Source organism: Microcaecilia unicolor, unplaced genomic scaffold (assembly GCF_901765095.1).
Source record: "Microcaecilia unicolor unplaced genomic scaffold, aMicUni1.1, whole genome shotgun sequence".
In the NCBI taxonomy this organism is placed as follows: domain Eukaryota; kingdom Metazoa; phylum Chordata; class Amphibia; order Gymnophiona; family Siphonopidae; genus Microcaecilia; species Microcaecilia unicolor.
In genome coordinates, this window is record NW_021963131.1 from 8,678 (window position 1) to 26,946 (window position 18,269).

The 18,269-nt window shown below is 46.9% G+C and overlaps 1 protein-coding gene across 1 annotated transcript in view; it reads right to left on the reverse strand.

The window, feature by feature from the left end:
* Positions 1 to 2,223: 2,223 nt before the first annotated feature.
* Positions 2,224 to 18,269, reverse strand: part of LOC115458977 (latent-transforming growth factor beta-binding protein 4-like) — an 80,422-nt gene continuing 64,376 nt past the window's right edge. Inside the window, exons 13-15 of the mRNA XM_030188838.1 lie at positions 12,384 to 12,446; positions 2,754 to 2,882; positions 2,224 to 2,429 (exon numbers count right to left, since the gene is read on the reverse strand). Of these exons, the coding sequence (XP_030044698.1) occupies positions 2,224 to 2,429; positions 2,754 to 2,882; positions 12,384 to 12,446 (398 nt within the window). The remainder of the gene's footprint in view (positions 2,430 to 2,753; positions 2,883 to 12,383; positions 12,447 to 18,269) is intronic.

An 18,269-nucleotide genomic window follows, 5' to 3' on the forward strand; every position in this document is an offset into this window, starting at 1 on the left:
GGGGTTCAGAGACAGGGGGAGTTACCAGTCCACGAGTGAGGAATTGGGGAGACAGAGATATGTTGGATGTGGGGATAGCAGTGGCGTACCAAGGGGGGGGGGGGGGGGCGGTGGGGGCGGTCCGCCCCGGATGTCAGGGGGGGGGGGGTGCTCGGTTGCTGACTGCAGTCAGCCCTCGTCTCCTCTCCATCCTATGCCTTTAAAAAAAATCTGAAAAGCAGCATGGCAGGCAGCGCTTCGTGTCTGCCCTGCCTGCTTGTAAAAGAAAGCGCCGGCAAACCTCCTCGTCGACGTCACGTCGTCGCGTCGGGTCTTCCCTCACTGGGTCCCGCCCTCGTGGGAGAAGAGGGGAGAAGGGGACGGGTGGGGACAAGGGGGGTGGGGAAAGGGCCATGCGAGAAAATGGGAGCCATGCCTGGGACTGGTGGGAAAATGGGTCTGGGGCTGAAAAGGGGTCCCTAATGCAAGGCATGTGGATGAAGGGGGCTGGAACTGGGGGCTGAAAAGGAGGGTAGGTGGGATAAGGGGGCTAGTACTGGACTGGGGGCCGAAGCGGGGACAGGGAGAAGTGGCTGGGGCTGAAGCTCGGGACTGGTGAGAGAAAAGGGCTGGGGCTGAAACTGCGGACTGGTGGGATAGTGGGGCTGAAAAGGGGGAGCAAGTGGGAGATGTGGGCTGGGGCTAGAACTAGGGGCAGGTGGGATAAGAGGGCTGGAACTGGGGACTGAAAAAGGGGCAGAGAGAGAGAGAGAGAGGGGACAGACGATGGATGGATGGATGGGGGGGAGAGGGAGGGCAGACCCTGGATGGATGGGGGGAGAGGGGAGGGCAGACCCTTAATGGATGGGGGGTGAGGGAGGGCAGACCTTGGATGGATGGGGGGTGAGGGAGGGCAGAAAGTGAATGGAAGGGGGAGAGAGAGGGCAGACAGTGAATGGAAGGGGCAGGGAGAGAGGGCAGACATTGGATGGAGGGGACAGCAGAGAGGGCAGACACTGGATGGCAGAGAAAGAACGAAGACAGATGCTGGATGGAAGGAAGACGGTGAAAAGAAGATGAGGAAAGCAGAAACCAGAGACAATAAACTGTAAATAAAAAAAATATATATATATATATTTTTTGCTTTAGGATAAAGTAGTATTGTAGCTGTGTTAATAAATGTTTATAATAGAACATGTAAATAAGGTAATCTTTTTATTGGATTAATTTTAATACATCTTGACTAACTTTCGGAGAACAAAACCCCCATCCTCAGGTCAGGTTAGGACACTGTAACACACTATACTGTATTGACCTGAGGAAGAAGGTTTTGGCCTCTGACAATTAAATGTATTAGTCCAATAAAATGGTATTTTATTTTCTATATTTGTTTTATTTCTATTTGTTAATTTGTAAAGTGGTGATTGGTATTTGTTAGTTTTTTTTCCAAATTTACATCTGCTGTCTTTATATTTTGCACAGTACTAGGGGACATTTTCTGTTTCTGTGGTGTTGCATTATATGCAGAGTCTGGCATCGGGGGTTCAGTTTAATTTTTGTCTAAATAGAAAGTTTATGATTACTTATTCTATAGTGGATTAGGGTGTATCTGTGTTTGTGAAAAAGACATGACTTTAAGTTGGCATTGACTGTGCAGGATTGACGATCTGTACTATCTGTCTGGTTTCATTTTACAATAGGTGAATTGATGTTCTAGTGCTCACTGTAGTGTTTAAGATTTCTTTTTCCATGTGTGACTCATAGAAATGACTGCTTATGGTATGGTAGAATTGCTCTATAGGTCCTGAGTGTTTTGTATTCTCGGTATGCCTAGTACTGGATTTTGGAGGGGGGTGTTAAAAAATGACCAGCCCCGGGTTGTCAATTACCCTAGGTACGCCACTGGGGGAGAGAGGAAGGTTTAAAAAAAAATATGTTTTACATCTACCAGGGAAGGGGATGGAAGGATCCATACAAGTTAACTGTGGGCCCACGCAAAATACTAGGTCTGGCTGCGCCGCTGTATTTTCCTACTGAGTAATGGCATTCCTTTTTATTTTTGATATCTTTGTCTTGTAAACTGCTTTGCAACGTGTGACAAGAAAAAGGCAGTACATCAAGTTCAATAAACCATAAATATTGCAAACAAGAGGCCTGATTCAGAATCAGCGACACACCAGAAAGGAAATATTTTTCATTCTTATGTTATTGATCACCTTTTGTGCCACTGTGCTCAGGTAAGCTTTAAGCTTGTAAGCTACATATACTGTGGAATAAACTTGGATAATCTGAATGTTTCATACCCAGGGTCTGGCTGGTGTTTGCGATGCAACGCCTTTGAGAGTCATCCAATATCAGAGGGGGTACACAGGTACAGTAGTAAGATCCCATAGTGTTTATACAACGACCCCCTATGCAGGCCTCCTCCTCCTCCCGGCACTCGTCATTATCTGCATGATGAACAGTGAGGGAGAAAATATCAGAGAAGTGCTGCCACCCCAGGAGGAAAAGCAAGACTCACCTCTACACAATATACAATGCAACTGAATTACGTAACTGTAGAAATGTTCTGATGATGTCAGAACACAACCTGGACTTTGAATGCTATTGTCCCTCTGAAGTAACTAGGAAATATAGTCCAGTAAACATACACAATTCAAGCTGGGAATGGAAAAAGCAAACAGAAAATGGAAATGATACAGTTTAGTGTGGGGCTATGAGCTGAAGAGCAAAGTCCTCAGTGGTTTCTATCAGAAGATCAGCATGGCATTTACCGATACACTCCAGTTGATGGATTTCGTAGTAGTAGCCATTGGCACAGTAACAAGCATAGCCAGGCACCTTGTTCACGCAGACACCACTCTTGCAGATTTGGGGCCCAAACAACAGGCACTCATCGGCATCTGTGTGGAGACAGAAAAAAAATGTCAGAATATGAGTTAGGGGCATTATAGGGTACAAGTGGACATCTTGATATCTCTTACAAACACCATAAGACCTTCCTTCAAGCATGTCCCTCCTTAAAGAAGCAACTTCCTGTTACCTCCCTGGCCTATGGTATAGGAAAATCAGGCATTTGCCATTAGAACAGGCCTTGTAAGATGTGCCAGTTCTGCAGATACTCGCAGGTCTTTGCCCTGGTAAATTAACGATTCCCAGGCAGACAGAAGAGGAGCCAGTGAAAGTCTGTCTGTCCTCCCCATCCGCTGCAGATTGTCCTCCAGCTGATATGAGATGGTGGTGAGCAGCATTTCTCAACTCCTACTGCTGCTTTGTCCTCTGCAGCTGGAACCACGTGGGGCCTGAAGCCATCAGGGACCTGCCAGCCTCATAGGGTCAATTTATTTGGATTTATTTCATGCCTTGTTCAGTTGTAGTTCAAGCTGAGTTACATTCAGGTACAGTAGGTATTCCCCTGTCCCTAGAGAGCTTATAAATTTAAGGCATTGTTCCCTCTAAGCTGAGCAGGAGTCCTCCAACTACATTGCTACCATTGGGAGGCAGTGCTTCAATATTGTGTCTTTAGTTGCTAGGACAGGAAGGTTCCCCAAAGTCTTGCACAATTTGCCTGACCCTCACTATTGAAAATGTGTAGTGAAACAGCACCACCCACTGGCAGGACTGTAAGTGGAAGACTCTGGCTCAGCATAAGGCAGGGGTTCTCAGCCGAGTCCTCAGGACACATCTAGCCAGTTAGATTTTCAGGATTCCCACAATGAATATGCATGAGATAAATCTACATACAATGGAGGTAGGGCATGCAAATTTATTTCATGCATATTCATTGTGGGTATCCTGAAAACCCGATTTGCTAGGTGTGTCCCAAGGACTGGGTCGAGAACCCCTGGCTTAGAGGGAATAGTGATCTAAGGGGGTAAACTCACGGCAGTTTTTATACCTTGATATCAAGTGCTGGAATTACTGCCGACATTCAGTATCAGTATCCGGCAGCTATGGACAAGACAGGACAACCATTTTGTTGTTCTAACTTGCCCAGATAGGTGTCTGAGTACAAACCTTGAATATCAGCAGAATCAACACCTTAGCTCTCCACCTCCCATCTAATGAGGGATGCACTAAAGTCATCCTTAGAGCCTTTCCCTACTGAATTCCATAGCAAATCGGTAGGGAATGGCTATGCATGAAGGAAAGGGAATGCAAATGAGCTGCTCGTTGCAGCTCACTTGCATTCTCTAACCCTTCGTAAAACCGTCGGATAATCGGCCGGTAGAGCATGCGCACAGCAGCCAAGTGTTATGCTGGCTGCTTTGCGCATGCCAAAGACGCAAAAAAAAAAAAAAACCACGTCCTTTATGGACATCCTTTATTAACAGCCTTGCCCCCCCCGCCCGAGGTCGCCGCCGCTCCCCGCTCCCCCCTGCATTGAAATCAGAACTTTTACGCAGCCCCGGCCCCCCCTTCCTCGAAATGACAGCTTCCCTGCCATCCTCCGCCCCGTGGCCCCGCCCTCGCTGCCCCCCTGAGGTCGTCGCCGCCGCCGCTCTCCCCCTCCACCCTCCCCCTTCCGTCTGCCACCGGGCCCTCGCAGCGCCTCTCACCTCCGTGTGAAGGCGCTGCACCGGCAAAAACAGCTGATCGCCTCTTCGGACTTCCCTCCTTTGCTCCTGGCCCACCCTCGTCTGACGTAACGGAAGGGGGCGGGTGGAGGGGGGGAGCGGCGGCAGCGACGACCACAGGGGGGGGTGGCGGGGAAGCTGTCATTTCAAGGAAGGGAGGGAGGAAGGAGGGCCGGGGCTGCGTAAAAGTTCTGATTTCAATGCAGGGGGGAGGGGGGAGCGGCATACCATAGGTGCAGCGAATACCTGCGATTTTTTAAATAATACCTATAATACCTACAGTGAAGAACATCCATAAAGGACGCTCCTGACGAACGTTTTTGCCCCCTCCCTATTTTTTATTTTTACATTTTATAAGTTTTCGAAGCCCGCGCAGCCCCAACGAGAGGTACAGACCTCTCATTAGCTTTCCCGGCGTTTTCCAGCGTTAGGGCAAGCGGAAAAGCTTAGTGCATCTCATTTCAATAGGGTTTCTACACAATTTGCTCATCTGCATTCCGTTTGCGTTAGCTGCTACCCGTCGTCGGAAAAAAGTATTTAGTGCATGCCAGGGTTTACTACTTGCTCGTTAATGGCTCATTATTAGCTTGTTATTGCCTGGTAAAGTTTAGTGCATGTGGCCCTGGGTCTGGTGAGTGCTAGTTATCCCAGCAGCAGGTGCTGAAACCCAAACGAATAGCTCTGAATATTGATTTCTAGGTTTGTACCTGAGGCAGTGGAAGGATAAGTGATTTGCTCAAGGGCACAAGGAGCCGCTGTGGGATTTGAACCCTGGCTTCCCTGGTTCTCAGCCTGTTGATCTAACCATGGCAGGGAGCAGGGAGAAGAAGGTGAAATTAGATCTTACCTGCTAATTTTCTTTCCTCTAGACCCTCCAGACCGGTCAAGACGCGGTCAAGACGCGTGGGTTATGTCCTCCTACCAGCAGAGGGAGACTGAGAAAACACTAAGCTTTTGAAGCCTGTATATATAACCTGTGCAGAACCTCCACTAGCCAGTATACCCCTGACAAAGCAGAGAAACAAAAAACACTAACAACAACTAGCAACCCTGTACGTGGTCACAGTAAACTGCAAAAACAAGAAACATCTTCCGCTTGCTCTTACGGAAACATGTTCCTTTGCCTTTGATAAAACAGTTGGGCTTCTACAGGTGGACTATCAAAGAAGAGCCCCACCTGTCCCGGACTCCTATCACAAAACAGAAATAAACAGTCTGCAATTAGAGAAACAACAATTTACAGCAGCCAAGAATTATCCAACAAACACACCTCCTGGCCTCCAATACAGACAGGGCGGGCTCTTGACCGGTCTGGAGGGTCTAGAGGAAAGAAAATTAGCAGGTAAGATCTAATTTCACCTTCCTCAGCGACCCTCCAGACCGGTCAAGACGCGTGGGACGTACCAGAGCAGTAACTAACTTATGGGAGGGACCTACTAAGGCCAGAGGTCAAAATTGCTGCCCCAAAGCGCACCTCGTCCTTTGCATGCACAGGAATCCTATAATGCTTCACAAAGGAATGCAACGAAAACCAAACCGCAGCCCGACAAATATCTAACAGAGAAATCATACTATTCTCCGCCACGAGGCTGCCATTCCCCTAGTGGAATGAGCAGACCAGCCCCTAGGCACCACAGGACCCTTCACCAAGTAAGCAGATGCAACCGCCTCCTTCAACCACCGTGCTATGGTCACCTTAGGAGCCGCTGCACCCTTCTTTGGGCCAAAATGAAGAACGAACAAACGGTCAGAGGCTCTGAAGTCCTGAGTTCCAGAGAGATAACAACTCAAAACTCTCCTGACATCCAGCTTGGCAATACCACGCTGCTCCGAATCTCCAGCCATATCACCCAACACTGGCAGAGAGATGACCTGATTAACATGGAACTCGGAAACCACCTTGGGCAAAAAAGGAAAGCACCGTCCGCAACGAAACCTTTCCCTCAGAAAGGACAAAAATGGTTCCCTAAAAGACAAAGCCTGAAGCTCTGAAACACTCCGTGCTGAAGTAATCGCCACCAACAAGACCGCCTTTAAAGATAAATCCTTACAAGATGCCGATACCAGAGGCACAAACGGAGGCCTGATCAAAGCATCCAAAACTAGCTTCAAATCCCACGGAGGCACCATCCGTCACTGAGGCGGACGCAGCAACTTAACACCCTTCAAAAAACGCACTACCTCAGGCACAGACGCGAAGGACTTTCACTGAAGCTTCCCACGAAAACATGACAAAGCTGCCACCTGAACCTTCAGTGTAGACAAGGCCAGACCTCTATCAACACCATCGTGCAAAAATTCCAAAACTTCCGCCACCGAAGAGTGAAACGGCCGAACTCGATGGTCTTCACACCAGTGCTCAAAGATTCTCCAAACCCGGACATACGCCAAGGAAGTGGATCGTCTACGGCAACTCAACATCGTAGCAAAGCCACTGGACGAAAGCCCCTTCTTCTTCAACTTGTGCAGCTCAAGAGCCAAGCCATAAGCGAAAACCGAGCCGGATCCGGCATGATTATCGGGCCTTGACACAGAACTGATCCCAACAAAGGCAGGGCCGCCGCCCCTGCCAACCGCACCAAGTCTCCATACCATGGTCGACGCTGCCAATCCGAAGCTACCAGAATCACCCGACCGGAGTGATGTTCGATGCGCTATATTACTCGACCGACTAACAGCCACAGAGGAAACACATACAGTCACTCCCGAAGCCAAGGCAACAGAAGAGTGTCGATTTCCTCCGCTCAAGGGTCTCTTCAGCGACTGAAAAAAAAAATCTCTGAACTTGCGCATAGCGAGCCGTTGCCCTAAGATCACCGAAAGTCCCCAGACCGACACAACTCACTGGAACACTGACCGAAGAAAAGACCACTCTCTGGGATCTAGAGTGTGCCTGCTGAGATAATCTGCATCTATGTGACCTACCCCGGCCACATGCGCTGCCAAGAGAGCCTGAAGATGAGTTCAACTGCGCCGCCAAGGCTCTTTGTTCCCCCCTTGACGGTTGACATATGCTACTGCCATGGCATTGTCACAAAGCACTCGGACTGCCTTGTGGCGAACCACCGACGTCAAGGCCTGGAGCGCCACCCGAATGGCCCGAGTTTCCAGCCGGTTGATGGACCACTCTGCTTCTGCCCGAGACCACCGGCCTTGAGCTACCTGACTGAGACAATGTGCCCCCCAACCTTGCAGACTGGCATCCGTGACCATTACCAGCCCCTGTGGGGACTCCAACGGCATTCCTTTCCCAAATTGCGCGGACTGAGCCACCAGCGGAGACTGAGACGAGGGGCCACCGACAGCGGACAACACATTTCCAAGTCCTGCGACAGAGGGGACCAATGACTGAGCAGAGCTGACTGTACCTGACGCATGTGCGCCCTGGCCCACGGAACTACCTCTATGGTCGCCGCCATCAGGCCCAGGACCTGACGATAAGTACGGGCCGTCGGCGCCTTCTCTGCAAGGAACCGACGAATCGGACCCTGTAACTTGGAACCAAAAGGCTGCACAAAGGAAAGTGAAGATAAGCTTCCGTCAAATCCAGGGAAGTGAGAAACTCTCCTTTCCTGACCGCACCAGTGACCGACCGCAACGTCTCCATCCGGAAAGAGGGCACCTTGAGTGCCGCATTGACCCTTTTGAGATCTAAAATGTGACGAAAAGTGTCCTCTTTCTTGTGGACCACAAAATAGATCAAATAGCACCCTGAGCGTTGCTGATCTGAAGGAACAGGAACCACGGCTCCCAACGCGAGCAGCCACCGCAGAGTGTCCCTCACTGCTGCCCTCTTGCTCCAAGACCGACAGAGGGATTCCAGAAACACTTCGGGAGAACAGCTTTCGAATTCCAGCGCACATCCGCCTCGAAACACCTTGAGAACCCACTGATCTGACCTGATTTGGGCCCAACTCTGGTAAAACAGACTCAGCCGAGCCCCAACATGCACCAGAGCCTGAGCCCGCACACCTTCATTGGGAATTGTGGCCTGAATACTAACCTCCCGCGGAAAAGCCACGCCCTCCGGGACGACTCTCACGAAAGAACTGTGTGCGCTGGAAAAACCGACCCCTAGAGGTCCTACTACTATTAAACATTTCTATAGCACTACTAGACTTATGCAGCGCTGTACAAATTAACATGAAAAGACAGTCCCTGCTCAACAGAGCTTACAATCTAAATTGGACAAACAGACAGCTAGGGGTAGGTCCCACTCGATCTGCCCGGCCTATACCGCTGAGCCTCCCTAAACCGTCCCCGAGAGGAACTAGTTCTGGCCCCTGCCTTGAACCGAAAATCTGGAAGCCATAGAACCTTGGTATCACTAAGACCTCACACTAACTTGTCCAAATCTTCTCCAAAGAGCATAGCTCCCTTAAGTGGCAGAGACCCACAACCATAGCCATATTTTTTGTCTGAAGTAGGCAACAAATCATAAAAGCCTCAGACAAAAAGGATGAACCCATGTCCAAGTCGGCTAACTCCTGACCCCCAGAAGAACCAACATCTACCGAATCATCCAGGAGCTTCTCGGCCCAACGAAAACATGCCCGAGCTACCAGACCCCCACAAACCGAGGCCTGCAGGGCTAGAGCCGACAAAACAAAACTACGCTTGAGAAAAGATCCCAACTTCCTATCCTGAGGATCACGGAGAGCCGTTCCTCCATCAACCGGGATAGCCGTAGCTATAATTACTGCCGTCACTACTGCATCTACCGTGGGAGCCTTAAAGGAATCCCTATCGTCCTGAGGGAGGGGATAAAGCCTCGCCATTGCCTTTGCCACCTTACACGGCAAATCCCATTCCTGACAAATCATCTCCCGGAGATCCTTGTTCATAGGGAAGGATCACGCCTGACGCTGAATGCCCTTCACCAACGGATCCTGGACAGTTTCCCCCAACGCCACCTCAGGACCAAACTGAAGGGTGGACGACACCTGATCTATGAGTTCTGACAGCTCATCTCTATGGAAAATCCGCACTACTGAAGGATCCTCTCCAGGAATCCAACAATCCTGCTCCTGAGAGCCGTCAATTCCATCTGACTCCCCCAGATCACTAAGCGCAGCTTCTGCAGCTACAGGAGAAAAACATTGCCTGTCTTCTGACCACTCTAACCGTGGTCTCTCAGCCAAGATGGAAATAGCCCCCTCTTCCAATTGGGGGGGGGAGGGGGGGGGTCCCGATCTCCAGGCCTGATACCGCGTCCAGACAAAATCTGGAGGAAAACCCACCATTCCTGGACCGTCATTAGGCCCTTTTGTGCCAAAAACGGAGGCCGCAGGCCCAAAACCAGCCGGCTCCATGGGCCGCGTCAGACTCAAGATGGCGGCTGTTCCCGCCGAAACTGTTCCCGCTGACAGCGGCCCTGCCTACGCTCCCGCTGACCCGGAGACTCCCGACACCATCGATCCCTCCGCGGTCAAGTCGGGGGGTGCCGCAGCCACCTTTATAGGTGCACCGCAAAGCTACACTGAGCGCCCGGCGCCTCTACCCCTCGCCACGAGCATGCGCGACATCGGAGGAGCTGGGCCGCCATAAACCACGAAAGAAGGGAAAAGCTGTTCCGCAAACGCGCCAAACCAAAAACTCACTCACACTGCAAAAGCACTGGAGAAAGCGCTGCTCTCTCGTTCCAGCAAGGAATCAAAACCCCCGTTCGGTCCGCTGAAAATAAAGAAATAAATGCCCTTAAAGGCACAGTACTCCAACTCTGGCAGCTGGAAATTGTAAGGCACTCAAGGCTACAATACTGAGAAAGCAGCCGAGGCACAAAGCTGCCAAGCAAAACGAAATAGAATAACTGACCTTAAAGGCACAGTACTCTAATTCTGGCATCTGGAAATTGTAAGGCACTCAAGGCTACAATACTGAGAAAGCAGCCGAGGCACAAAGCTGGCAAGCAAAATGACATAGAATAACTGACCTTAAAGGCATCGTACTCTAACTCTGGCATCTGGAAATTGTAAGGCACTCAAGGCTACAATACTGAGAAAGCAGCCGAGGCACAAAGCTGCCAAGCCAACAGGGGGAGGGACCCAAACATAGGTGTAACACCCCAGGGGGAAAAACTGGGCCCCACCAGACCCAGGGCCCCAAAGCACTTTTTTTTTTTTTTTTTTTACACACACGTACAGGGTACTGCAACAGAATAAAGTTTGGAAGGAAAAAATCCTACGACCCAATGACAAACTACCTCACCAGATTATTGGAGACTGCACAGGCTGTCAACTGCTACCTCTGCTGAGACTGAGAAAATACTGGCTAGTGGAGGTTCTGCACAGGTTATATATACAGGCTTCAAAAGCTTAGTGTTTTCTCAGTCTCCCTCTGCTGGTAGGAGGACATAACCCACGCGTCTTGACCGCGTCTTGACCGGTCTGGAGGGTCGCTGAGGAATGGGGATGATAAGATTATGCCAGGAGGTTGGGGGATGAAGGAGGTGAAGTGATTAAGCTGGGGAAGGTGGGGGGAGGGGGGCTGAAGGGTTTAAATATTTCTCTATATAAATACATTAAACAGTGGGTTCTGTCTGTGGGTGACCAAGGCACCCTACTGAGAAGTGTACTTGTGTAATTTCACTGTATCCACATGGGCTGGAAGCAGGAAGGCTGGCAGTGGAACACTGTCTGGCACTGGAAAAGGGTAAAAGGACAGCTCTGAATGAGAGAATGCTGGTGCCTGATCCCTGCAAAACTGTGGGGGCCAGAGGGTTGCAGAGAAGTCTGGAGCTTGGGAGGAAAGAGGGACAGAGTGCTCTGGTCAGGCTAGGGGCTGAAAAATCACATTCGCCTGGTCGGGGATACAAAGACAGAGAGGAGTGCTGTATAGAGTTGCCTACTGGCTCCAGATTTGCCCGATAGGGTTGATTCAGTCTAGGATTTACCCCACTGCATGCAGGGACTTGCAGTTCTGATTTTTTTTTGTTACATTTGTACCCCGCGCTTTCCCACTCATGGCAGGCTCAATGCGGCTTACATGGGGCAATGGAGGGTTGTGACTTGCCCAGAGTCACAAGGAGCTGCCTGTGTCTGAAGTGGGAATCAAACTCAGTTCCTCAGGAACCACCCTAACCACTAGGCCACTCCTCCACTGGATTCCCTAAGCAAAAGCAAGACAAGTACCTGCATCCAATGGGGTAAACCTGGACTGGATTGACCCTGTTGGGTGAATCTGGAGCCAGTTGGCAACCCTAGTGCTGAGTCCGGACTGGGAAGGGGGCCAATAGTATGTAGTGAATCTTCAGTTTATAACATGTAAGTCCTCAGGCAGATCAGAGTACAACAAAATCACAAAAAGAATATGATGGGTGACAGCTGGTGTGCTTGATTATAAAAAATGTTATTACTCTTCTCATATTATATATACATAAAAGACGTTTACCACAAAAATCTCACAAGTTTACTTAACACATACTACATCTATACATCTCAACTTCATCCTTTCCCACATTATATAACTCGACCTCCTCCCCTTGCCCCACCCTCCTCCCCTGAACCATAATAGCAAACTATTTCTCTCTCTTACTTTTAATTTCACTTGATCCAACTGCCCCATCTTCTACTTGTTTGCTTTGGGCCCTGACCCCCTTTATAACTGCATCTCTTCACTGGTCCCACAAGGTCCCCCCACCCATGAAAGTAAATCCTTTTATATCCCCTTTATAAGAACATCTTTTCACAGACCCCCAAATGCCCTTTTATTCCCCATTATTACGCAGCAGTAAGGAAGAGAATTGTATGAATTGGCTACATGAGCCGCCTGCTGTGGGACAATGAATATTGCATCACATCATGATTATTTCTCAGTGTGTGGACCTACCTGTGAAACCTTGACTGGACATTAGGTACCCTGTGCCCCCAGGACAGAGAGACTGATAATCCACTGGAAAATAAAAGAAGGAGGTCTCTGTAAATACTGTGAAATTAGCTTCTCAAACAGAGGGCCTCAAATCAAAGGCCCAGCAGACACAACTTCCCTCAAGGTCTGAGGAGGGAGATAGACAGATTGGTCCTGATACTCAGCTGGCTTGGCCAGAGTTCCACACTGGCAACAGCAGTTAAATTTTGTTCATATGCTCATAGCACCCCTGCATTATCAGAGCAGTGACCATAATTTATCCCTTTAGGTGTAATTCTAAAAGGAACTGCCAAGTTTTAAAGTGCGCAAATGTCAGTATTCTAATCACTTATGCACTTACGTGAAAGCTAACAGCAGAAGAGAGGGATTCCAAAGTATACAGCACAAGGCGGAATGACAAAAAAAGTACCAAGGGTCTGCAAGGTTGGGATAGCAAAGCAGTTTTTTTTAATGAGATCTAACATGGGCCGTGTTTCAGGGGTCTGTACAAAACCTACAAAATCTTTCCATATCATATTACATAACATTCAAAAATAAATCTAACACAAACCATAAAAACATAAAATATATACATATGTAAATGTGTGGATGAGCAACATAGAGGCCTATTTTCAAAGCACTTAAACAAAGTTCCATAGGTTACTATGAAACTTTGGAAGTCCAAGTGCTTTGAAAATGAGTCCCATAGTAACATAGCAAATGACGGCAGATAAAGACCTGTACGGTCCATCCAGTCTGCCCAACAAGATAAACTCATTTTACATGGTATGTGATCCTTTATATGTATACCCGAGTTTGATTTGTCTTTGACATTCTCAGGGCACAGACCGTAGAAGTCTGCCCAGTACTGTTCTTGTACTAAGTTCTGAAGCTAACATCGAAGCCCCTTAAAATTTACACTCCAGCCCATCCCTATCTATTCAGTCACGATCAGGGCGCAGACCGTAGAAGTCTGCCCAGCTCCCGTTTTGTTACCAATTATCGGCGTCGCCACCCAATCTCTGCTAAGATTCCACGGAACCATTCCTTCTAAACAGGATTCTTTTGTGTTTATCCCACGCATGTTTGAATTCCATTACTGTTTTCATCTTCACCACCTCCCGCGGGAGGGCATTCCACATATCCACCAGCCTCTCCGTGAAAGTACTTCCCGACATTAGTCCTGAATCTGCCTCCCTTCAACCTTAATTCATGTCCTCTCCGGAAAAGGTTCGTTTGCGGATTAATACCTTTCAAATATTTGAATGTCTGTATCATATCACCCCTGTTTCTCCTTTCCTCCAAGGTATACATGTTCAGTTAGCAAGTCTCTTCTCGTACTGTTTGCAACACAAATCCCATACCATTTTGGCAGCTTTTCTTTGCACCGCTTCCAGTCTTTTTACATCTTTAGCAAGATACGGCCTCCAAAACTCAACACAATACTCCAAGTGGGGCCTCACCAACGACTTGTAGAGGGGCATCAACACCTCCTGCTGGTTATGCCCCTCTCTACGTAGCCTAGCATCCTTCTGGCCACAGCTGTCGCCTTGTTGCATTGTTTCTTCACCTTCAGATCCTCTGACACCAACACTCCAAGATCTTTCTCCTGAGTCAAGCTTACTAATCTCTCCCCTCCTATCCGGTATCTCTCTTGGGTTTCCGCACCCCAAGTGCATCACTTTACACTTCTTGGCATTAACTTTTAACTCTCATATGAATTCTTTAGAAACCGTTATTGAGTTCCTATATTCTTTTTTTCTTTTTTATTATGCTGTGAGTTATGTGTGAATGAGGGTGATAGCATTCAGCTTATGACATGTAAGTGCTCAGTAAAATACATGTTGCTTAGGCTGAACTACTGAGACGCAACATGCAAACTCAACATCATTGCACCTTAGCCCTACCTACCGCCTAATTCAAATCCCGCTGTTACAAGTTGATAAACAACCTAAATAAACAATCGGTAGGCATTACAACAGCAAAACTAGTACTTAGCGTGGGGCTGGATGATTTATAGCCGGAAATCGTTGGGTGCTCCTTAGCAGTGCCTCAGCTTTGTCAATAAAAGTCCGTGCTTGTGTCAAAAGTGTAAATGAGCAAAACTTCAATTCTATTCTCAATGAGTAGATCTTTTTTGTTTATCCACCTTCTATCTTCTCTTATATTCTCATATTCTCTCAGGTTCTCAACACATCGTGTGTTTCGCACTTATCGCGTCATCAGGAGAACTTAATCTTTAAGGCCTGTGACCCTACTTTCGTTGATTGTCACCACTAATAAGTGTGCCACCCTGCTCTCCCGCACGAGCACAGACTTTTATTACTTAATTGAATCCACGACTGAAGGACTGCGTTTCCTCAATCAATTTATCTTTTCAAACTTGTGTGAAGGGGATCACATGGCGTAGCAGTACATTGTATTATTTTCACAATACTACTGAATGTTGTCAGCTGTTTCTTGCAACCCCTGACGCAGGCGCTGTGCGCCAAAACACGGACTGTGTCGGGTCCATTCAAGCATTGTTTTATCAACGTATATGATTAAAAACTTCAATTCCCCTTTATCTTGAAGGCCCTTGGTGCTTTTTTGTTTCTTGGTTTTCTGTGCTTTGCTCCCCCTCTCTCTGTTATACCCCAGGTGAATTACAACATCAGCGTTAGAAGCCTCGCTCTCTTCTCGGATCACTTTCAGTATTTGGTCTGTACATCTTGTAGCTGAAGATCCTGGAAGACATTTCACTAAATTGGAACCCCTGAACTGTGCTCCTAAGTTAATGCCTCTGATAATGGAGTCTCCGAGCAGTAATAATTTTCTGCTTTTCACAATTCTGTCATTAGTTGGGGGATGTTTCTGGGGTTGTGCTATTTTCATTGCCTCTGGTTCTACCACAGTACTTCTTTTTTGGGTATCATAATGATGCAACGCTGCAAAAGAATTTGACAGGGGCAAAGCTTGGAAGGGCAAGTGTTTCTTTGTCACAGATCTTAGTCTACCAGAGACTACTATGACCCATCTATTCCTCTGATGTTTCATTCTCTGAGGCAGTGGTGGTAGTAAATTAGCTGGGACATGAATAATCCTGGACGCTTCTTTAATTGTAGTTACTTCCTTCTTGAGTCTGTTGATCTCTTCTTTCAAGGCTGATATTTGGAGACAGATAGGACAAGCTCTAAGGTTCCAGATAGTTAGAATGCTCATAACATTAAAAATCCCTGTTTATATAGTCAATATTGCATATGTGATATGACAGTCAAAAAAGGCACCTGGGGTGAACAACAATGGTGAATGTATGCTAATGAATTTACTCAGTACAAAGTGTTCAAAGCTGCTTTTTGTAAAAAACTCTTGGGTTTATGAAGTTTATTAAAATGATGGCTTTTAGGGATATTTTTTAAATCAGGGTCTGATCATATTCTTGGTTGTAAAAGGCTTTGGATGATTAAATGCTGATGCTGATTAATAATTCAAAACATGGCTATCAATATTATATATTTTTTTACCAAGATTGTTTTTATCTTAAATATGCGTATTCAGTGGATTTTAACACTTGGTTAAATGTGGTTCTAAAATTAAGGAGAAATTAGGTCTTGTTTGATAATTTTCTTTCCATTAGCCCTTCCCACTGTTCCAGAACCTGTGGGATAGTTGTGTTCATCAACCAGCAGTGGAGATAGAGAACTGAAAACTGAGCTAAGACATATCTTTCTTGGCATCCAGTCCAGCTCAGTCTTTATGTAGACAAGCAGTAAGGAGAAACTCAGAATAAACATAACCACCTTAAAGAACTTGCTAACCTAACACTAACCAGACGAGCAAACATCTGTGGACCTCATCTCTGCACAACATGTAAAGAACAAGAGATATGCAGGAAGCACCATGCAAGGCAACAGTCATTATTTGACCTATTACTTTGCACTGACTAAACATCTCAGAAACCTCAGGCGGACCTCTGAAATAGTAGAAAGGACTAATAGAAAGAAAATTATCAGGTAATACCTAATTTTTCCTTCCATTACATAGCTTCCCACTATTCCAAAAGAAATCCCTAGAGTAGGTGGGATCCTGACACCACAGTCCTGAGGACCGAAGCCCCAAAATTGGCTTCCAAGCATGCCGCAACATCCACTCTAGTGCTTGGCAAAGGTACACAGCATCAACCACATTGCCACCTTGCAAATATCCACCTGAGACAGTAAGGTAGTCTCCACTGAGAATATTGCTATTCACCTAGTAGAAAGCCTACAAGGCCTGAGGAGCCTGCTTCCCCGCTAGTAAATAAGCTGATGTGATAGTCTCCTTCAGCTGTCTACCAACTGTGGGCTTGGAAGTCATGAGGCCAAACCTCTGTTTACCAAGAAGCACAAATAGTCTGTCCGATTTGCAAAACTCATTTGTGACTTCCAGTTATCTAATGAGGACTCTAGGCACATGGAGTAGACTCAAGGAAGAATACTGAGCTTCTTCGTCCTCTCTGTGAAAAGACAGAAGCTCCACAGATTGATTGAGATAAAATGTTTTGGAACAAAGGAAAGAACTATGAGCAGGGAGACACCCGCCACTAAACAGCAAAGAAGGGAATCCCGACAAGAGAGAGCCTGAAGTTCCAAAACCCTAAGTGCTGACGCAACCTGTAACATGCCATAAATAGCATCTCCCAAGTAGGTCAACCTGCTTCCAGCTGGGCGTTATGGCTCCTGTCTTGTGTTGCTGACTGCTGATGCCACTTCAGGCATGCTCTTGCCAGGAATGAGCTGCACACTGTTGCTTGAATGCCCAAAGATGCTACTTCAAAGGCTTGTTTCAGTGAGTCTTCCAGCTTCCTATCCTGTAGGTATTTTAGACCAATGACCCCTTCCCACCAGCAAGGTGATCTTCCTAGTCACTTCTGTAACCAGGGAGTCCACCTGGGATGCTGCAATTTATTTTTCTCCTCTGGAACTAATGGGTAGAGGCGAGCCATGGCTCTTCCCACTCTTAAAACCTTACCACCAAATCCAGGAGATCGTCACCAACAAAAACAATCCAGAAAAGATCTCCCAGTCTAGGATTTACAACAATTCACTACATGTAAAAGTGAGTTTGTTATTTATGTCATTTTATGCCCTTGTCAGAAACTGTACATAGGTATGATTAGCAGATGTTTGAGACTGTGCTTATGTGAACATAAATCAAATATGAAAATAGGTCGTACTAGTGCTCCGATTGTGGAACATTGCCTTAAGAAGATGCATCAATTTAAAGGTCTAAGATGCTTTGTGATTGATCAAGAATCACCATGGTATCGCGGTGGTAATAGAATGCAAAGGCTATGAAGACATGAAGAACAGTGGATCTATAGACTTAACTCTTTGCAACCAAACGGTTTAAATCAAGAAGTGGATTGATCAGTGTTCCTTTAAAAAACTTTATAAAGAGCTGGTACGTTTGAAGTTGCTGAACACTAGATGGCACTATTTCTGGAGGTTATACATTACGCCATATAGATGTACTTTAAGAAAGTGATGTACTTTGGATATTTGTTAAGCTCAAAACTGTTTATCGTTTTGTATGATTTATTTTGTTTTGTAAATAGAAATTATTATAAAGTTTTAATAGAGATGGGTCATGTGTCAAGTATCCGTTATTTAAGCGCAAGTAGTGGCGTCTGATGTCAGTAGCGTCAGGCCTACAAGTGAGCGTGTTTTCGCCACATACACAGCAACTGCAAAGTAAGTGGATGATTAAAATTTTTTTTAAGAATTTGGTTATTCTAATACTTTTTTGAGTTAGTCATAGATTTGATTTACTTTGTGTTTTAGATTGTTTGGCTGTTGAATCCAAGACCCTGATGAAGCCGTTTATCTTGGTGAAGCCGTTGGTTTGGTT